The sequence below is a fragment of the Anomaloglossus baeobatrachus genome, chromosome 4 (genome assembly GCF_048569485.1).
Source record: "Anomaloglossus baeobatrachus isolate aAnoBae1 chromosome 4, aAnoBae1.hap1, whole genome shotgun sequence".
In the NCBI taxonomy this organism is placed as follows: domain Eukaryota; kingdom Metazoa; phylum Chordata; class Amphibia; order Anura; family Aromobatidae; genus Anomaloglossus; species Anomaloglossus baeobatrachus.
In genome coordinates this window covers 627,990,020-628,011,403 of record NC_134356.1, presented here as the reverse complement: position 1 = coordinate 628,011,403, position 21,384 = coordinate 627,990,020, and the positions used below count along the sequence as shown (strand labels likewise).

The 21,384-nt window shown below is 51.2% G+C and overlaps 1 protein-coding gene across 2 annotated transcripts in view; it reads right to left on the bottom strand.

The window, feature by feature from the left end:
• The window catches only part of PGLYRP2 (peptidoglycan recognition protein 2), a 53,525-nt gene that overhangs the window by 23,353 nt on the left and 8,788 nt on the right, over positions 1-21,384 (bottom strand). Inside the window, exons 1-3 of one of the 2 annotated variants that reach the window (XM_075346346.1) lie at positions 6,686-6,734; positions 1,086-1,163; positions 54-869 (exon numbers count right to left, since the gene is read on the bottom strand). In XM_075346346.1, the coding sequence (XP_075202461.1) occupies positions 54-869; positions 1,086-1,155 (886 nt within the window). In that variant the 5' untranslated portion in view covers positions 1,156-1,163; positions 6,686-6,734. Of the gene's footprint in view, positions 1-53; positions 870-1,085; positions 1,164-6,685; positions 6,735-21,384 lie in introns of those variants that run through there. The other variant, XM_075346344.1, reaches the window with a different exon arrangement.

Genomic DNA, 21,384 nt, shown 5'->3' with positions numbered 1-21,384 from the left:
TGGTTTGGTAACATTTTCCTAAAAAATAACCTCATTAACCAAATGTGTTTTACCTAAGAACTGCTGCTCAAACTGTTTGGCCGCTTCGGAAGCAATGGAGCAGTACTGTTCGTCTGACATAGGATGTAAGTTTTGGCGTTCAGCATATTCCTTGTAGCAAATCATTCCTTTAAGTATTTCATCCGCTAGCTGCCCCTCTGTTAGCAGATCCTGGAAGTCCTGTCTCCGGAAAGCACTCTTTGCTGGCCGCCCCCAGTAGTATGACTGAAGTAAGGAGCTCATCTTCTGGGTCTCATTAATCAGAATCTCTCTCAGCAGAGTGCCATCCAATGCACCATTGATATACGCCAGTGTTAGGTCATGTCGGGAAGGGGCCGCTTTTAGCTGGAAGGTTTGGGGTGTGGAGACGGAATCCCAGCATCCATTAGGAAAGTCTAGCGGTGCTTCCAAGGACACTCCAGAATTGGCAAAACCCAATGTCAAAGACATGGCCAGAGATGTAGTATGTCTACTTTGGTCGCCTCTTTTGGAACTTGGCCCTTGATAATCTTCTTCCAGTAGATTCTCTGATTTACACTCAACTTTCCACCCCAAGAGCATGGCACCAAGGAGGGGTCTTATGGCCACTGTGCTTCCATCAGGGGCCAGGACAACTCCACTTTCCTGCCAGCCGTCATCTTTTAATGCCGTAACCTTATGAGTCAGTAAAGCATGGGTAAGAGACACTTGATCCTCATTAAGAGGGGCATTGGATGCTGAAGAGATAGCCGAAAACAGGAGCTGAGCGAGATCTTGAGGTGAAGAATCTGCCCTAGTGGACTCCAGCTCCTTTATAAGACCAAGAAAAGTGTCCCTATTCATGACATGACCTAAGGGAAGAAAACTGGGAATGAGATCCTTATGTATTGACCATAAAAAGGTGTGGTGTCTGAAAATTGGTTCTTGTTAATTAATAACTTTTAATAATTACACTAAGAGCACGATAGGAATTTTAGGAATATTTATTCTGTTTCTATGTAATTGTTCTGGACACCTTTGAACGCTGCTTGCTCATAAAATTTTGGTTTATAATTTTTGTTAATTACCATTGGGATGATCTGTTGAAAAACACATAGGAAGCATGGAGAAAAAGACAAGATACCAGACGTCCATCATTACATCACCTGAGGGATAAAGAAAACATATAATTACTTCTTGAAGTCATGATTAAATGGGCTGTCCACCATAACTACTTACACTATGTGGAGAAAAGTATTGGGACACTAGTCTTAATCATTGGATCCAGGCTTGTCGCTCAGCCCCTCGCCCCTGGTGTATTATAGTTGTTCCCTCACCCCTGATGTATAACCTCCCTCGCCTCCAGTTTATAACATCCGCTCCCTGGTGTATAAAATTCTCCCCCTCACTCCAGTGTATAAAATCTGCTCCCTCACCCCAGTGTAAAACATCCGCCCCTGATGTATAACATCTGTCCCCTCATCCCGATGTATAACATCTGCCCCCAGTACATAAAATCTGGCCTCTCACCCCCGTGTATAACATCCGGTCCCTCAACCCAGTGTATAACATCAGCCCCCTGGTGTATAACATTCGGCCCTTCAGCCCAGTATATAACATCCGCCCACTGGTGTATAACATCCGACCCCTCAGCCCAGTGTATAACATCTGCCCCCTGGTGTATAACATCCAACCCCTCACCCCTGATGCATAAAACTAAAATCTGTCCCCTCACCCCCCGGTGTATAACATCTGGTGTTATGATCTGGTCACCGTGATCACAAAAATCCCATCAGCAGAAAAAACACAAGAGTAGTTGGAACCTGAGCTGACCGCAAGTCCCTATCGGTCAGACCACACTAGAAGTAGCCATGGAGCGTTCCTAAACACACCTAGACGCTACGTCACAGCCGGAGGAACTTACTACACCTCACAGATAGAAATAAGGAAACCTATCTTGTCTCAGAGTAGTCCCAAAAGGAATAGCAAGCCCCCAACATATAAAGCCAACAGTGATGTAAGAAAACACAATACACAGATAGGAAATATAGAGTAGCAAAGGCGAGGCCCGACTTCCTAATTGTTACGTTACCACCGGAGTCAGCTCCAGCGCCTTCTACTCCGATCGCCAGGCGACGCCGTGTTCCTGCCATGGATAGTGCCGGTGATGGGAGAGGAGTCGATGCCAGCGGCGCCGGTGGGTGCAGACTCCGCTCATCCACAGGGCTGGGTTTCCTTGGGATCTGTGTCTTCCAGCTGCAGTTACCATCATTCAGCTACAGCCAATGGGAAGACACCACACCCTTCTTAATTCCCCTCCTGTCTGCTGACCACTGCCAGAGATATTTCTGATATTCTGGCTCCTGTTCTGCCCTGTTCTGTTTTGCGATTCTGGTGTTCTGACTTCTGCTTGTTTCCTGACTACCTCTCCTGCCTGCTGTTTATGTACCTCGCTGCCCGATCCAGATTTGACCTCTGCTACGTTTTCTGATTACGTTCTTGCCTACCGATTCTGTCCATGTTCTGCAATTCCTGGTTTAACCTTGCCTGACGACTACTCTCTCGGACTGCAGCCTTCCACAGGTAGTGATCTCCAGGGCCCTGTGTAATTCCAAATCCCTTTATAGGGGTTAAAGGATTTCAGGGTTCTGGGGGTCCTGCTTAGTGAAGTGGTTTCCCTCTAGCCTGTCCAATACAGCCCGTCCGAGTCTGTGGATCCAGGCAGGCGTTACACTAAATAGAACTGGACAGGACAGATAACTGATTGAAGTCAGTGCAAAACCCTGCGGAAAAATACCAATCTCCTGATATATAAAACCCTGAGACCACACGGACTCTTCCCCACTATATCAGGTAGTCTTGTAACTAATGGGAGAATCAAAATACCAAAAAACCACAAGAAATACAAAAGTGCAAATAATCAAATAGAACAGGGAGAATCTCCCATTTCATGTAGTGGGACCTGCAAAGGGGGAACCCCCATGCTCATCAAAACAGAAAGACAATTACTCTCCTGCAAGAAAGCAGACTTAAAGCAAAACAAAAATAAAAACAAACACACTTAGGTGTGGATCAGGCAATAAAGCAAATAACTTGCAACTTATCTGGAATGGGACAGGCACAGGATAAATGGAAGGACAACTCCAAGCCAATTCAGTGACCGAGGAACAACATCTATAACCGGCCCCAGCCAGCAGACACTGTTCTTCTATATAACCTAGGCTGATCTATAATTGGCCTTCCCAAACTCCCAATTAATTCCCACACCTGTTGAGGCAGAGTCAGCTTCACCCCCAGTCCTGACCACCAGAAGTAGCTCCAAACCATCGCCCCCTCGGACGACATTCACAACAATCTGGCCTCTCACCCCTGGTGTGTTATGTGACGCCCTGGAGAATCCAGGTAGTCACAATTAGGCCCCCGCACAACACCTTCCCACACTTAGGAACAGCAGCCGACCATTTAAGCCTAGTCACCCCCTTAGGGACAGATAGATACACCACTGGGTGTGGCCAGGCGGTTGGTGCACGCCCACCCAGGGGTTTAGACAGCCCAAGGCGGGAAAGTAAATAGTTGAGTGTTGAAGTTCAAGTTGAGAGGAACTGGGGCTAGGTGTAGTCCCAGCAGTAGGAGAGAGAGTTCAATTTGAAGGTGCCAGGGTTGGAGCCCTGGTACCACTGGCTAGGAGGCAGACGGTGGTCTCCGTCAGCAGGAGACGGGAAAACGGCTCGGTGGAACCGAGGTGTGCTGGGCCAGGGTTGTAGCCCGCCGGTACTGACACGGGGAACCGACCCAGAAACCGTAGCACAAGGGGGGGTACTCGGACCCTGAAGCCAGAAACCAGAATCGACTGGAGCTGGTTAATTAACCGATTGAGGCCAGGACTAGAGATTCTGTCCCACCCAAAGTCCCTCATAGAAGACAACAGCCCACCGATTGAGGATAAGCGGTCACCGCCAAAGCCCATAGATCCCACGGGCCAGCGTCTGCGGGCACGGCTCCTTAGGCCACATCCAGCCGGGAGCGGACTCCTACGTTATATACGGGGAAGTCATTTTCTCAGGAAACAGTGCAGGAAAAGGATAGAGACCACCAGCCGGGTGTTGGACCTGGATACAGCTGGCCGTGGCACCGGCTGCCACCACCTTGGTTTACCAGAGACTTGTGTGTTTGTTTCCAACAGTGAGTACACCAGCACCCTCTGCGGTCGCTATTCCCCCTGCACTTCAGCCGCCGGGTCCCGGGGTCACCATCCCTGCCCACAGAGGGGTTAACAATTTGCTGCACAACATCTCCCCCGGGTGCCCCTTCACAACAGCAGTGGTGCCAAACTTCACCACACACCGTGGGTGGTGTCACGAACTTAACACATCTCCGGCCGTACATACAGTCATATGAAAAAGTTTGGGCACCCCTATTAATGTTAACCTTTTTTCTTTGTAACAATTTGGGTTTTTGCAACAGCTATTTCCGTTTCATATATCTAATAACTGATGGAGTGAGTAATATTTCTGGATTGAAATGAGGTTTATTGTACTAACAGAAAATGTGCAATCCGCATTTAAACAAAATTTGACCCATGCAAAAGTATGGGCACCCTTATCAATTTCTTGATTTGAACACTCCTAACTACTTTTTACTGACTTACTAAAGCACTAAATTGGTTTTGTAACCTCATTGAGCTTTGAACTTCATAGGCAGGTGTATCCAATCATGAGAAAAGGTATTTAAGGTGGCCACTTGCAAGTTGTTCTCCTATTTGAATCTCCTATGAAGAGAGGCATCATGGGCTCCTCAAAACAACTCTCAAATGACCTGAAAACAAAGATTATTCAACATAGTTGTTCAGGGGAAGGATACAAAAAATTGTCTCAGAGATTTAAACTGTCAGTTTCCACTGTGAGGAACATAGTAAGGAAATGGAAGAACACCGGTACAGTTCTTGTTAAGCCCAGAAGTTGCAGTCCAAGAAAAATATCAGAAAGGCAGAGAAGAAGAATGGTGAGAGCAGTCAAGGACAATCAACAGACCACCTCCAAAGACCTGCAGCATCATCTTGCTGCAGATGGTGTCAATGTGCATCGGTCAACAATACAGCGCACGTTGCACAAGGAGAAGCTGTATGGGAGAGTGATGTGAAAGAAGCCATTTCTGTAAGCACGTCACAAACAGAGTCGCCTGAGGTATGCAAAAGCACATTTGGACAAGCCAGTTACATTTTGGAAGAGGGTACTGTGGACTGATGAAACAAAGATTGAGTTGTTTGGTCACACAAAAAGGCGTTATGCATGGAGGCAAAAAACACGGCATGCCAAGAAAAGCACTTGCTACCCACAGTAAAATTTGGTGGAGGTTCCATCATGCTTTGGGGCTGTGTGGCCAATGCCGGCACCGGGTATCTTGTTAAAGTTGAGGGTCGCATGGATTCAACTCAGTATCAGCAGATTCTTGACAATAATGTGCAAGAATCAGTGACGAAGTTGAAGTTACGCAGGGGATGGATATTTCAGCAAGACAATGATCCAAAACACCGCTCCAAATCTACTCAGGCATTCATGCAGAGGAACAATTACAATGTTCTGGAATGGCCATCCCAGTCTCCAGACCTGAATATCATTGAAAATCTGTGGGATGATTTGAAGCGTGCTGTCCATGCTCGGCGACCATCAAAATTAACTGAACTGGAATTGTTTTGTAAACAGGAATGGTCAAATATACCTTCATCCAGGATCCAAGAACTCATTAAAAGCTACAGGAAACGACTAGAGGCTGTTATTTTTACAAAAGGAGGATCTACAAAATATTCATGTCACTTTTATGTTGAGGTGCCCATACTTTTGCACCGGTCAAATTTTGTTTAAATGCGGATTGCACATTTTCTGTTAGTACAATAAACCTCATTTCAATTCAGAAATATTACTCAGTCCATCAGTTATTAGATATATGAAACTGAAATAGCTGTTGCAAAAACCCAAATTGTTATAAAGAAAAAAGGTTAACATTAATAGGGGTGCCCACACTTTTTCATATGACTGTATTTGAAAATGAGTGTTCCAAACCATTTTTAAAATCACTGAAGTCCTGTGTGGTTGATAGCTTTTAATGGCTAACTGAAAAGATGTTATTAATAGCAAGCTTTCGAGACTACTCATGGTTACCATGCCTGATGAAGAGACCTGAGTAGTCTCGAAAGCTTTCTATTATTACCATCTGTAGAGTTAGCCATTAAAAGGTATCAACCACTGAGGACTTCAGTTCTTTTAAACAATTTTTTATCTCTACTGGCTAACACGGTACAAAGATATATTTTACCTGTTCCAAACCAGAAACCTTCAAATTAAATTAGAATGTTTACGGCAGCAGAACGCTGACGTTAAAGTGGGCGGAGATAGAACACTCTATAGCCAATCAGATGGTGGTAATGATAGCAGCAGGAGATCAGAGTGCTGATCTTGCCGCAGGCAGTGACCTGTGCACTCCTGTAGTAGTATAGAGATACAATCAATAGGGCAGTTTCAGAGACGGAGAATATTGCAGCGTAAGGAACAAAGTCCATTACAGCTCCTGACAAAAATGGAAAATTTGTCTTTCACATCTGAACAAAAAAAATATCGACCAACTCATTTAGTAAACTTGCAGGGTCCCCAATCTAAGGCATATATCATAGGGAACAAACAAAACAACTTGCCTGGACAAGCGTCACCTGGGTGCAGGTAAGAACAAGTGCAGTGACTGCTTATTACTTCCTTTGTGGGAGGGACAGATATTCCACATGGGTTTAACCCTGCGTGGGTCAGGGAGTAATCTCAGCCATGAAACATCACCACAAGATGACTTGTGTGTACAGGCCCTATAATAACTCTGGTTTTGAAGGACAATCCGAAAATTGATGAAGTTGAAATCCACCTCACCCCCCCCCCACCCCGGGGTTTGATTTGGTATGACCCTGAGGTGACACAATACAGTGTGCCGAGAAGTCATCTGATGGGCGGGCGGTAGACGCCTCATTTAGATAAATGTATATTCAGATCACTGATCGGATGCATTGTATCCCTGATTATCTAAGGACACAGACAATTAGATCATCTTATCAACCAACGAAACCAACAGTATCTTGTATGGAGATTTTCCGAAAAACCTGTGTCTACTATTACTAGCTATAAAGTTACTATTGTTCCATTGTGTTCTGACCCCGCTGTAAACTATGATAATCTCCAATTCACATCCAGGACATGCTGCCTGGAGCCAGAGCTCCACTAATTATCTCTGATTAATAGATTTATCTGGTGCACTTACACTGAACAATTACAGTAACTAGTCCTTTTAGAATCCAGTGGTATAACTTGAAGCTCTTGGCCCTCAAACAAATTCTCAAACAGAGCCCCTAACTATGAATAGTTCAATAATAGTTTTGGTCTTCTCATATGAACCCAAGGGAACATTGGGGCCCGTTAGGCTCAATGCTCCGAGTGCGACTGCAACACCTGCCAGGATCCCTTAATTTCTGATTTTCACACGGATCGATGTGTGCTGCCGCAGGAATGAAGAACAACCTCGTTACTGCTGCAGTAACGATTTTTGAGAATGGACCCCCATGTCACCAATGAGCGATTTTGCACGTTTTTGCAACGATGCAAAATCGCTCATAGGTGTCACACGCAACGGCATCGCTAATGCGGCCGGATGTGCGTCACCAATTCCGTGACCCCAGCGAGTTCGCATTAGCGATGTCGTCGCGTGTAAAGCCCCCTTTACACAAGGTCCCCTGGGCTGGAGCTACAGAGTAGCTGCTGGAGCAAGCTGAAGGCAAGAAGGGTCATCACATGTGGAGAATGCCAAGAGGTCATGTTAGGAACAAAATCAGAAAGCAAGCAGATGGTCAAAAAGTCAAGCTAAGGTCAGAAAATGGGAAAAATTAGGAAGCCAACACAAGAGCAAGGACTAGCACTACAAGCCAGGTAAGCAGAACTCATTAACTGGAAGTAGAAGCCTAGCAGCTGTTAGTAGAGTTTCCATGGAAAAGCATAGCATAAGCCACTCCATTTACCAGATTCCAGGGGTTACCCTGACCTTCATCCTTTAATCCCAGGGATCTTGACTAAGGGGTACTTTGCACGCTGCGACATCGCTAGCCGATGCTAGCGATGCCAAGCGCGATAGTACCCGCCATGCGATATCTTGTGATACCTGCCGTAGCGAACATTATCGCTACGGCAGATTCACATGCACTCACCTGCCCTGCGACGTCGCTCTGGCCGGCGACCCGCCTCCTTCCTAAGGGGGCGGGTCATGCGGCGTCACAGCGACGTCACATGGCAGGCGGGCAATAGAAGCAGAGGGGCGGAGATGAGCGGGATGTAAACATCCTGCCCACCTCCTTCCTTCCGCATAGCCGGTGGAGGCAGGTAAGGAGAAGTTCCTCGCTCCTGCGACTTCACACACAGCGATGTGCGCTGCCGCAGGAGCGAGGAACAACATCGTACCTGCGGTCGACCCAACATCATGGAAATGGCCGACGCTACACAGATCACCGATTTACGACGCTTTTGCGATCGTTTATCGGCGCATCTAGACTTTACATGTTGCGACATCGTTACTGGCGCCGGATGTGCGTCACTTTCGATTTGACTCCGACGATATCGTAGTAGCGATGTCACAACGTGCAAAGTACCCCTTACACAAGGGCCCCTAGGCTGGGGCCACAGAGGAGATGCTGGCCGGAGGAGGAAGCAAGAGGGGTAATCATACGTGCTCAATGCCAAGAGGTCATGTCAGAAAACAAGCAGATGGTCCAAAATTCCAGCCCAGGTCAGAAAATGAGAAAAATAGAGAAGCCAACACAAGAGCAAGGACTGGTGCTACAAGCCAGGTAAGAGAAAGTCATTGACTGGCAATGGAAGTCAGGGACCCAGCAGAATAAATAGCAGACAACCTTGCACAGGGCTCTCAGAAAGGAGTAATCAGAGCTAAACAATTAACCCCATAGCTCATTGATCTAGTGGCACAAAAAATCCCAGGCACAATACGGGACTGTCGATGTCATGCATCACCCGCAACAATAGTGTGGTGCCGTCTAGTGGCCATAGGAGCATACCTCCCAACCGTCCCGGATACAGCGGGACTATCACGATTTGCAGAGTTTGTCCCGTTACCCCGGGCGGGAGGTCTGTATCTTGTGGCTCCGCCCACCCACTCTCTCCCCACTTCGCTGCTTTTCCCTCCTACCATCCTAACACGTGACGTGAGCATTACAGAGTGGAGCGCGCTATCCGAAACTAGTCTCTGTCTGTGCTGCTGCTGAGGTAATTAATCTCCCCAGCGCTGATTCCCCCCCTGGCCCGGAGCCTGTGCTCCTCTAGCTGTTTCTCTGACTCCCGTGTGTTTGTGTACTGATATATCATGTGTGCCTGCAGCATTGAGGAGCAAACAGTGTTTGCTTCTCAATGCTGCAGGCACACACGGTAGATCAGGACATTGGGGAGAGGACACAGTGTACTCACCATTGTTTCCTCTCCTGCAGGTGCACAGCACTGGCCGGTAATATGCAAAGATAGAAGCATTGCCAGTGCTTCTATCAGCTACCGACCACATGATCTCCTGCCTGGCAGAGCTGCTGCATCTTAGGCTAAGTTCACACATCAGTTTTTTCCAATCAGGCACAATCCGGTTTGTGCCTGATGCAACGGATCCGTCTCAGATTGTGAAAAAACTGATGCGACGGATCCATTTTTTTTTTGTTTTTTTTATGCTGAGAGAGAGAGACCCCACCATCACCACACACGCAGGCACTACCTCACATGAATCATCACCGCACACGCCGGCACTACCCAGCACGCATCATCACCGCACACACAGGCACTAACCCACATGCATCATCACCGCACACCCCTGCACAACCGCACGCATCATCACCGCACACCCCTGCACTACCGCACGCATTGTCACCGCACACGGAGGCACTACCGCACGCATCATCACCGCACACGCCGGCACTACCTCAGTGACGTCCTCGCTAACAGCGCGACTCCCTTCAGTTGCTGCGTGGAGCTGATAGAGAGAGGCAGTGTTCTACTGCCGTTCCTGTCAACTTCATGTAGCAGAGCTGAGAGCGTCGCGGAACCTCTGTGGATTACATCGGACCTGGAGGGGTATTTGGGGATTTTAATAAAATGGTGAAAGAGGGTGTTTTTTTGTCTTTTATTCCAAATAAAGGATTTTTTTGGGTGTATCTGTTTATTTACTTTCACTTACAGGTTAATCATTGGGGGTGTCTCATAGACGCCTGCCATGATTAACCCCTTATTACCCCGATTGCCACCGCACCAGGGCAATTTGGGATGAGCCGGGTAGAGTCCTGGGACTGTCGCATCTAATGGATGCGGCAATTCCAAGCGGCTGCTGGCTGATATTTTTAGGCTGGGGGGCTCCCCATAACGTGGAGCTCCCCATCCTGAGAATACCAGCCTTCAGCCGTGTGGCTTTATCTTGGCTGGTATCGAAATTAGGGGGGAACCGCGCGCCGTTTTTTTTATAATTATTTATTTATTTTACTGCACAATATAGACCTGCCCACCGGCTGCTGTGATTGGTTGCAGTGAGACAGCTGTCACTCAGCGTGGGGGCGTGTCTGACTGCAACCAATCATGGGCGCCAGTGGGTGGGGAAAGCAGTGAATACGAGATTGAATAATGGGCGGCCGGCATTTTCAAATCAGGAGAAGCCGCCGGAGCAGTGTGACAGCCGTGCAGCCCTGCGCCGGTGAGTGGGTGAGAGTGCGTGAATGAGTCAGTGAGTCAGTCAGTGAGTGAGAGAGTTTGAGAGAGAGAGAGTGAGTGAGTGATTGATTGATTTTCTGACAAGCAATGAACTTATATCACTTCTGGGCATGCTCAGAAGTAAAAACCGGATACGGCACATGCTTCCGGCGTTTGAAGCATGCCACCGTATCCGGCTCGCATAGACTTTCATTATGCACCATGCCGCACAGCGCCGCACCCGGCGCTATGCTTTTTTTGCCGCTGGCAAAAAACGTTCCTCTCTGCGTCCTGTGCGGCCGCCGGAGTGACGCATCCGGCAAAAGCTGGATCAAACGCAAGTACATGCGGCACAATCCCGCGCTAATAAAAGTCTATGAGGAAAAAACGCACCCGGCGGCAATAAAAAACGGATGCGTTTTTCCCGCAAAGCGCTGGATTATGCTGCACAGCAAAAACCTGATGTGTAAACATACCCTTAGCTGCACACCCTGTTCAGCTCTCCTCCTGGGTCCTAGCTGCCTGCACACCCAGTTCAGCCCTCCTCCTGGGTCCTAGCTGCCTGCACACCCAGTTCAGCTCTCCTCCTGGGTCCTAGCTGCCTGCACACCCAGTTCAGATCTCCTCCTGGGTCCTAGCTGCCTGCACTCCCTGTTCAGCTCTCCTCCTGGGTCCTAGCTGCCTGCACTCCCTGTTCAGCTCTCCTCCTGGGTCCTAGCTGCCTGCACACCCTGTTCAGCTCTCCTCCTGGGTCCTAGCTGCCTGCACTCCCTGTTCAGCTTTCCTCCTGGGTCCTAGCTGCCTGCACACCCTGTTCAGCTCTCCTCCTGGGTCCTAGCTGCCACAGACCTTGTTCAGCTCTCCTCCTGGGTCCTAGCTGCCTGCACTCCCTGTTCAGCTCTCCTCCTGGGTCCTAGCTGCCACACACCCTGTTCAGCTCTCCTCCTGGGTCCTAGCTGCCTGCACTCCCTGTTCAGCCCTCCTCCTGGGTCCTAGCTGCCACACACCCAGTTCAGCTCTCCTCCTGGGTCCTAGCTGCCTGCACACCCTGTTCAGCTCTCCTCCTGCATCCTAGATGTCTGCACACCCTATTCAGCCCTCCTCCTGGGTCCTAGCTGCCACACACCCTGTTCAGCCTTCCTCCTGGGTCCTAGCTGCCTGCACACCCTGTTCAGCTCTCCTCCTGGGTCCTAGCTGCCTGCACACCCTGTTCAGCTCTTCTCCTGGGTGCTAGCTGCCTGCACATCCAGTTCAGCTCTCCTCCTGGGTCCTAGCTGCCTGCACACCCTGTTCAGCTCTCCTCCTGGGTCCTAGCTGCCTGCACACCCTGTTCAGCTCTCCTCCTGGGTCCTAGCTGCCTGCACTCCCTGTTCAGCTCTCCTCCTGGGTCCTAGCTGCCTGCACACCCTGTTCAGCTCTCCTCCTGGGTCCTAGCTGCCTGCACTCCCTGTTCAGCTTTCCTCCTGGGTCCTATCTGCCTGCACACCCTGTTCAGCTCTCCTCCTGGGTCCTAGCTGCCACAGACCTTGTTCAGCTCTCCTCCTGGGTTCTAGCTGCCTGCACTCCCTGTTCAGCTCTCCTCCTGGGTCCTAGCTGCCACACACCCTGTTCAGCTCTCCTCCTGGGTCCTAGCTGCCTGCACTCCCTGTTCAGCCCTCCTCCTGGGTCCTAGCTGCCACACACCCAGTTCAGCTCTCCTCCTGGGTCCTAGCTGCCTGCACCCTGTTCAGCCCTCCTCCTGGGTCCTAGCTGCCTGCACTCCCTGTTCAGCTCTCCTCCTGGGTCCTAGCTGCCTGCACACCCTGTTCAGCTCTCCTCCTGGGTCCTAGCTGCCAGACACCCTGTTCAGCCCTCCTCCTGGGTCCTAGCTGCCTGCACTCCCTGTTCAGCTCTCCTCCTGGGTCCTAGCTGCCTGCACTCCCTGTTCAGCTCTCCTCCTGGGTCCTAGCTGCCTGCACACTGTGGCGCCCCAGGACCTGGTCGCCACAACAGCATTGCCCTCCCAAAGGGTTAATGCTGAGCCTGGAGGTAATGGGGAGGTCCATTGGTCAGCAAGTTTAACACCCAACGCAGTTCTCCCTCCGGCCAGCAGGGGGAGCTCTGAACCTGGGATTCCAGGGAGCATCCCTTAAGTCTGATCTGAGGGAGGAAGTAGTAGTCAGTCTGTAGAGAGCAGTAGAAGTGAACAGACGCAGAGTGAGCTGTCCTGTGAATCTGGGGCCTAGAGCTAGAGTAGCTTGGCCCAGAGAAGCAGGAGTAGCTGAGAGGCAGCGGAGAGACTCGGACATCGGAGTCTGTGGCCACCAGGGCTTAACCATACTCCCTGGTAGCCGAATCCGAAGGGCAGGAGAGCTGCAAGCACCTGGCCCAAAACCATCCCAAAAGCACAGCTGCAGCATCAAGGCCCGGTGTGGACTTCAGTAGAGAAGCACCAGAGAGAGAGGGCCTGCGCAGCCTGCTACAGAGGGAAAGGGACGTACCATTAGTCCCAGCAGCAAAGAGGGCCATTGCTGGATTCAGAGAAGCAGGGTCCTAGCATAACAAAGAAAAGCACCGGAGTAGGCCTCATACTCAGCTGGCCAGAAAGATCACCCCAAGTACTTCCAGGCCGACCGGATCCCCATCACCACCTGTAACGGTCTCCCAGGACTGGACTGTTTCCAAAGTAAAGAGGAAAAGGTAAAGAGACTGTTGTTTGTGCCTGGTTCTTTCATTGCCTGTCGGCCCTGCACCGTGTTAGCTACACAACCTCATAGACTTCCACGAGTACTAACAGTGTCCCCGGGGCTCCGCTCCACCTGTGGGGAGCAGTACCACCATTGCTGCTATAACATCACCCCGGAGGCCTCACTCAGCAGCGGCGGCTTAATAGCCGCAGACCACAGGTGGCGTCACGAACACCAACTTTATTCACCAAGCCACATCTTCTACTGACACCCACCCCAGGGCTATGGGACACCCGGTGCCGGGCCGGACTAGTCCGGTGGTAGTCAGTAGTGGCTGGGCCCGGCTCCGTGGCCCTGGTGGGTGTCAGTAGAAGATGTGGCTTGGTGAATAAAGTTGGTGTTCGTGACGCCACCTGTGGTCTGGGGCTATTAAGCCGCCGCTGCTGTGTGAGGCCTCCGGGGTGATGTTATAGCAGCAATGGTGGTACTGCTCCCCATAGGTGCAGCGGAGCCCCGGGGACACTGTTAGTGCTCGTGGAAGTCTATGAGGTTGTGTAGCTAACACGGTGCAGGGCCGACAGGCAATGAAAGAACCAGGCACAAACAACAGTCTCTTTACCTTTTCCTCTTTACTTTGGAAACAGTCCAGTCCTGGGAGACCGTTACAGGTGGTGATGGGGATCCGGTCGGCCTGGAAGTACTTGGGGTGATCTTTCTGGCCAGCTGAGTATGAGGCCTACTCCGGTGCTTTTCTTTGTTATGCTAGGACCCTGCTTCTCTGAATCCAGAAATTGCCCTCTTTGCTGCTGGGACTGATGGTACGTCCCTTTCCCTCTGTAGCAGGCTGCGCAGGCCCTCTCTCTCTGGTGCTTCTCTGCTGAAGTCCACACCGGGCCTTGATGCTGCAGCTGTGCTTTTGGGATGGTTTTGGGCCAGGTGCTTGCAGCTCTCCTGCCCTTCGGATTCGGCTACCAGGGAGTATGGTTAAGCCCTGGTGGCCACAGACTCTGATGTCCGAGTCTCTCCGCTGCCTCTCAGCTACTCCTGCTTCTCTGGGCCAAGCTACTCTAGCTCTAGGCCCCAGATTCACAGGACAGCTCACTCTGCGTCTGTTCACTTCTACTGCTCTCTACAGACTGACTACTACTTCCTCCCACAGATCAGACTTAAGGTATGCTCCCTGGAATCCCAGGTTCAGAGCTCCCCCTGCTGGCCGGAGGGAGAACTGCGTTGGGTGTTAAACTTGCTGACCAATGGACCTCCCCATTACCTCCAGGCTCAGCATTAACCCTTTGGGAGGGCAATGCTGTTGTGGCGACCAGGTCCTGGGGCGCCACACTCCCCCTTAGTTAAATTCAGTACTCGCGGACTGTAGAAACAAAACATAACATGTTACAACATTTCATCCCATTATGGGAGGCGCATTACTTAAACGTTACAAACTTAAACACTACTATAAGAGTCCAGTGTGGCTCCCTGCCGGGTGTCCATTACACTGCTCCATGGGGGACCCGCCGCGATCAAACCCCCAACGTAGGCTCTGGGCGTGCGTCAGAGCATTGATGACCCCACTCTATGCACGCCGGACGGGTTTTTCTTCAGGGGTGTCGAGCACACGGGTGCTAACTATGAAAAATTTTGGTGTTGGCCACCCATAGTCCAGTGGCCCAATTGTCCATTTACTTAATCGCCTAAGACAAAAAAGCATTTTATACACAACATTACAGACATTTCACATAACTATTTACATTGTGTTAGGTATTTTACTTTCTATGTTCTATACCTTGGAGGGGGCTGTCCCCGAGTGCTACGTTGGGACCGGCGTAGCTCTGGGGTTTGTCCCTGACTACTTAGAGTGTCTGCCCCCCCCGTGTGATTGGTAGGCCTAACCCTGACAGGGATGCATGTTGGTTGCCTACGGGATCTCAGATTCGCCAAGGGTACGGCAGGTTCACCACTGGCAGGGGGTTGAACCTCCTGCTCCACTGCTGGCGTGTCATCTCGTGTTGGAGCGGACGGTTCTTTAGGTGGATCTGGAACCTCTTCTGTCTCTGGCTCGACCAACTGCGGGAACGTCAAGACTGGTACCACTATGGCATTGTTTATTCGGGTCCAAGTTTTGGGGAATTTTCCAAGGATTGTTTGGATCATCTCTTCCTCTTTTTCTTGACTTTGGTGACTTTCTTGTACTTCTTCTACTTCTTTTTGGGTTCTGCACCGTTCAGGGCACGCTTTCAGGCGGTCCCGAGAAATTGCTTGATAGGTCTTGCCTTCATCCTTGCTTATGAGGCATACCTTACTATTGTCAAAGTTGGAGGGGATAATGGTATAGGGTTCATTCTCCCACTGATCATCCAATTTATGCGCCCTCCGCTTCTTCTTGAGGACTTGTTCTCCAGGTGCTAAGGGAGTTGCTGGGGCTGTTTTATTGTAGTGCTGCTCTTGTCTCGTTCTTGCTTGAGACAGGCTCCTTTCTACGCATTCCTGGACCTTACGGTACCGCTGCTGCCGCTCTGTATCCCAATCCTCTATTTCCTGAACTGCCTCAGGTGACACAGTCCCCATCTCAAAGTCTACAGGTAACTTGCCAGGTCTGGCTCGCATCAGGTAAGCAGGGCTGCAGTTGGTCGAATTTACCGGGATATGGTTGTACAAGTCTACCAGATCTGGTAACTTTTCTGGCCATTGGTTTCTTTCTTCCAAAGGTAGAGTCTTGAGCATATCAATAACCACATGGTTCATCTTCTCGCACAATCCATTGGTTTGGGGGTGGTACGGTGTGGTTCTGATTTTCTTACAACCGTACATGTTACAGAACTCTTGGAACACTTCTGCCTCGAATGCAGGACCCTGATCAGTCAGTACCCTTTCAGGGTAACCGTGAGGTCGACAAAAGTAGGCCTGAAATGCTCTCGCTGCTGTTCTGGCTGTCTGGTCTTTCACGGGCACTACTACCAGGAAACGAGAGTAATGGTCCACAATGGTGAGTGCGTACACATAGCCTGACCGGCTTGGCGTTAACTTCACGTGGTCCAGGGCCACCAACTCCAGGGGCTGCTTCGTGACAATTGGCTGTAGGGGAGACCTCTGGCTGGGATCATCTTTCCGCCTCAGGTTACACGGACCACAGTCTCGGCACCACCTCTCGACTGTCTTTCTCATGTGCACCCAGTAGAACCAATCACGGAGTAAGGTCTCCAACTTCTTCCACCCGAAGTGTCCTGCATTATCATGATAAGCTGCTAGGACCATTGGAGCATCCCTCTGCGGGACCACTATCTGCCAGACGAGTTCGTTCGTTCGCCAGTTGACATATCTCTTGCAGAGCTTGCCTTGGTAGGTGAACAGTCGTCCCCTCTCCTTCCACAGCTGCTGGGCTTCTTCTGGAGCATCTGGGCCAAGATGGGTCTCAGCTTGTGCTAGCTTTTCTTTGACCAATCGCACGGCCGGGTCACCGTTCTGTGTCTCTTCCCAATTATGGTGGAGTAATGGGTTGACCGAGACCTCGTGCTGGCTCGAGCGCTTCACTCCTACAGCATGCTCACACTGGGAAACACCTTGGTGATGGAAAGCCGGTAACTCTATCTCTTCGAGTTCATCCAGGTCTTCTCCAGACTCGGGTAAGTGAGGCATTCTGGACAGCGCATCAGCATTGTTATTCTTCTTGCCAGCCCGATACTTGATGGTAAAGTCAAAGTTAGACAGCCGGGCCATCCATCGCTGTTCCAACGCACCTAACTTGGCTGTTGCCAGGTGTGTCAACGGATTGTTGTCCGTGAAGATGGTGAACTTGGCCGATGCCAGATAGTGCTTGAAGCGTTCAGTCACTGCCCAAACAATAGTGAGGAACTCCAGCTTGAAGGAACTGTAGTTTTTTGGATTCCTTTCTGTTGGCCACAGCTTCCTACTGGCGTACGCTATCACCCTCTCTCTGCCTCCCTGCACCTGGGACAGAACTGCTCCCAGTCCCACGTTGCTGGCGTCTGTATACAGTACAAACGGCTGGCTGTAGTCAGGGTAGGCCAGAATTTCTTCTCCCGTGAGAGCCCCTTTCAGCCGGACAAAGGATGTTTCTAGTTGGCTGCTCCATTCAAATGGAGGGCTCTGCTTCTTAGCCTGCTTTGGCTGGCCCACCAGGAGATCTTGAAGGGGCGCTGCTATCTTGGTGAAAGCATCAATGAACCTTCGGTAGTAGCCCACCAGCCCAAGGAACTGCCGCACCTCCTTTACCGTGGTGGGTCTTTGCCAGTCCTTGATTACGGTGACTTTCTCCGGATCAGGTGCCACACCTTCTGCGCTGACCACATGACCCAGGTACTGTACCTTTGGCTTCAAGAGGTGACATTTGGACGGCTTTATCTTCAGGCCATATTTCGACAAGGACTCAAACACTTCTGCTAAGTGCCTCAGGTGGTCTTCATAAGTCTTGGAGTAGACTATGACGTCATCCAGGTACAACAGCACGGTTTCAAAGTTGTGGTGGCCCAAGCAGCACTCCATCAACCTTTGGAATGTCCCTGGGGCGTTGCAGAGCCCGAATGGCATACAGTTGAACTCACAGAGGCCCATTGGTGTCGTGAATGCAGTCTTCTCCTTGTCCGCCTCTGCCACGGGAACCTGCCAATACCCACTGGTGAGATCCAAGGTGGAGAAATAGTTAGCTGACTTTAAGGCTGTTAGTGACTCCTTTATTCTGGGCAGTGGATAAGCATCTTTATGTGTAATGCGGTTAATTTGCCTGTAGTCTACACACATTCTCATTGTACCATCTTTTTTCTTTACGAGCACTAGTGCAGCTGCCCAGGGGCTACAACTATCTCTGATAACCCCAGCCTCCTTCATTTCCCGTAACATTTCTTTGGCACGCTGATACAGTGCGGGGGGTACAGGGCGGTATCTCTCTTTAATGGGATGATGATCACCCGTGGGGATTTGATGTTTAACCCCTTTCACCTGCCCAAAATCTAGGGGGTGTTTGCTGAAGACCCGCTCGTACTCCTGTACCACCCGGTAAACCCCATGCTTTTGGTGTGAGGGGGTGGAGTCGGTGCCCACATGTAATTTTTGGCACCAGTCCTCCAGCTGCCCCTTGGAGCCATTGTCTTCCGCCTGGTCGGACGGGATCAAGGGTTCCACTGCTTTGATGGTATTGTTGCTGACAGTGTACAGTTTTGCTACCGTGGCGTACCGGGGCAATTTGGCTTCCTCCTCCCCACAATTCAGGACACGGACGGGCACTCTCCCCTTGCGGACGTCTGCTACCCCTCTAGCTATCAGGACTCCAGGCCTACTGTCTGAATACACCGGTTCTACCAAGGCATGGTAGTCCTGACCCTTGAGGCCTATTGCTGCCCGACACCATATCAACATTTCACTTCTTGGGGGTATTGCAATGGGGAGGGGGTCACTTACCCTCACACTGCCAATTTCTCCTCCGGCCAGCTCTACCTGCTGCCTCCTCATCAGGGCTCGGATCTCCCTCTGTAGGGCACGCTGCTGCCCGGAGCTGGAAGTTTCAGACGCCTGTTGCAATAAAATTATCACTTCGGCAATACAATTTTCTATCACATTTGTACCCAATTTGAGGCAAGGGCTGACCATTACTGGCCACAATTGTTAAATCATCATCTGGGCCATGGTCAATGTCTGAATCAGCCCAATATCTTTTGTACAGTTTATAGGGGATGGTTGTTACCTGGGACCCCGTATCCAGGATAGCATTCAAAGGGATCCCATCCAGCACAATAGGAAGGACCGGTCGTCCTCCCACATACTTGCTGCGGCTGGGGGTTGAGCCGGGCTTCCTTACACCTGGGGGTCGGCTCCTGGCCCCAGGCTCGGCCCATTTAAAGGACAGTGTCAAGGCAATGTGGCCCGCCTGGCTGCAGCGGCGGCAGATCGGTTGTCCCGTTGAATCATACCGGTCTGTGTCTCTGCCTCGGGTCGGCGGAATCCTCCTCTGTCGCATCCATGGGACGTCATCTGGGCTGGAGGCCAACTCGATTCTTGGAGGTGATGGGGTCACTTGTAGAGACTGCACGGTCTTGGCAAGGGCAGCTACAGTTTTGGTCAGCTCCCGGACCTGCTGTCTGAGCTCTGCAGTGGGATCCTTTTCCAGGGACTGCGCCTCGGCCCCTGAAGCAGCTGGTGTTGCAGGCACCACCCCAGGGTACGTGATAGCAAGAGGCCGGAGGGGTACTGGGTCATTCGGTGTAGATTCTCTCAGTACCCGGATGGCCTGGTCCTTAAACTTTGCAAAGTCCAGAGCAGGGTTCTGCAGGACCATGATACGCAGCTGGGTCCTGTGGGCATCTGACAGGAGCCCCTCTATGAACTGCTCAGTTAGGAGTTTGTGTTCTTCACGTTCACTCTCTGGGTCCACCTGTTTAACTGCTTTCAGGGCCTCCTGCAAGTTTAAGGCATAGTCCCTTATGCTGTCTGTGGCCCGTTGTTTGCACCCAAAGAATCTCATCTTTATTTCTGCTGCGGTGCGGGTGTCAAAAGTACTCTTTAGCTTGGCCAGTATCTGGGTTACTGTCCCTTTATCTGTATCAGGCCAGGACTTCACTTCACGCTGGGCCGCGCCGGCTAGGTGCCCCATTAGTATGCCCACCTTCTGGCTCTCAGTCAGAGGATACACCCGGAACAAGCTGTGCAGACTTTCTCTGAAGTCGCTCAAGGTATGGGACTCCCCGGAGTACTGCGGCAGCCATTCCGCTCCCGGGATGTACGGCATTGTGATCGGCATTACCGGCGCTACAGCGGGGGCTGGGGCGACTGGGATTGCGTCGGCTGGTGCTGCGGCGTCTCGGGCTATGGCAGCCACCTGCCCTCCCTCTGAGTCGGACATCTTCCTCCCCCTTAGTGAACCTTACCAGGCTCCGTTCACTTTTCAAATTCCCTTCTGGGTCGCGCGGGGTTAACAGCGCTCTGTTCTAATGGCGCGCTCCCTTCGTGCTCTTTGTCAGGCACGCCCCCCTTCTTCCTGCGCTCAGCGGGGCTAATGGCGGCGGCAGTTTTCAAACAGTGAAACACGCAGTAACACAGTCTTTTAAGCGCAATTCTTCAGGCGCACAGTACCCGGTGGGACCGGGCACGAAATCCTGTTCGTGACGCCAAGATTGACTCGCCCACCCCAGGGCTATGGGACACCCGGTGCCGGGCCGGACTAGTCCGGTGGTAGTCAGTGGTGGCTGGGCCCGGCTCCGTGGCCCTGGTGGGTGTCAGTAGAAGATGTGGCTTGGTGAATAAAGTTTGTGTTCGTGACGCCACCTGTGGTCTGCGGCTATTGAGCCGCCGCTGCTGAGTGAGGCCTCCGGGGTGATGTTATAGCAGCAATGGTGGTACTGCTCCCCACAGGTGGAGCGGAGCCCCGGGGACACTGTTAGTGCTCGTGGAAGTCTATGAGGTTGTGTAGCTAACACGGTGCAGGGCCGACAGGCAATGAAAGAACCAGGCACAAACAACAGTCTCTTTACCTTTTCCTCTTTACTTTGGAAACAGTCCAGTCCTGGGAGACCGTTACAGGTGGTGATGGGGATCCGGTCGGCCTGGAAGTACTTGGGGTGATCTTTCTGGCCAGCTGAGTATGAGGCCTACTCCGGTGCTTTTCTTTGTTATGCTAGGACCCTGCTTCTCTGAATCCAGCAATGGCCCTCTTTGCTGCTGGGACTGATGGTACGTCCCTTTCCCTCTGTAGCAGGCTGCGCAGGCCCTCTCTCTCTGGTGCTTCTCTGCTGAAGTCCACACCGGGCCTTGATGCTGCAGCTGTGCTTTTGGGATGGTTTTGGGCCAGGTGCTTGCAGCTCTCCTGCCCTTCGGATTCGGCTACCAGGGAGTATGGTTAAGCCCTGGTGGCCACAGACTCCGATGTCCGAGTCTCTCCGCTGCCTCTCAGCTACTCCTGCTTCTCTGGGCCAAGCTACTCTAGCTCCAGGCCCCAGATTCACAGGACAGCTCACTCTGCG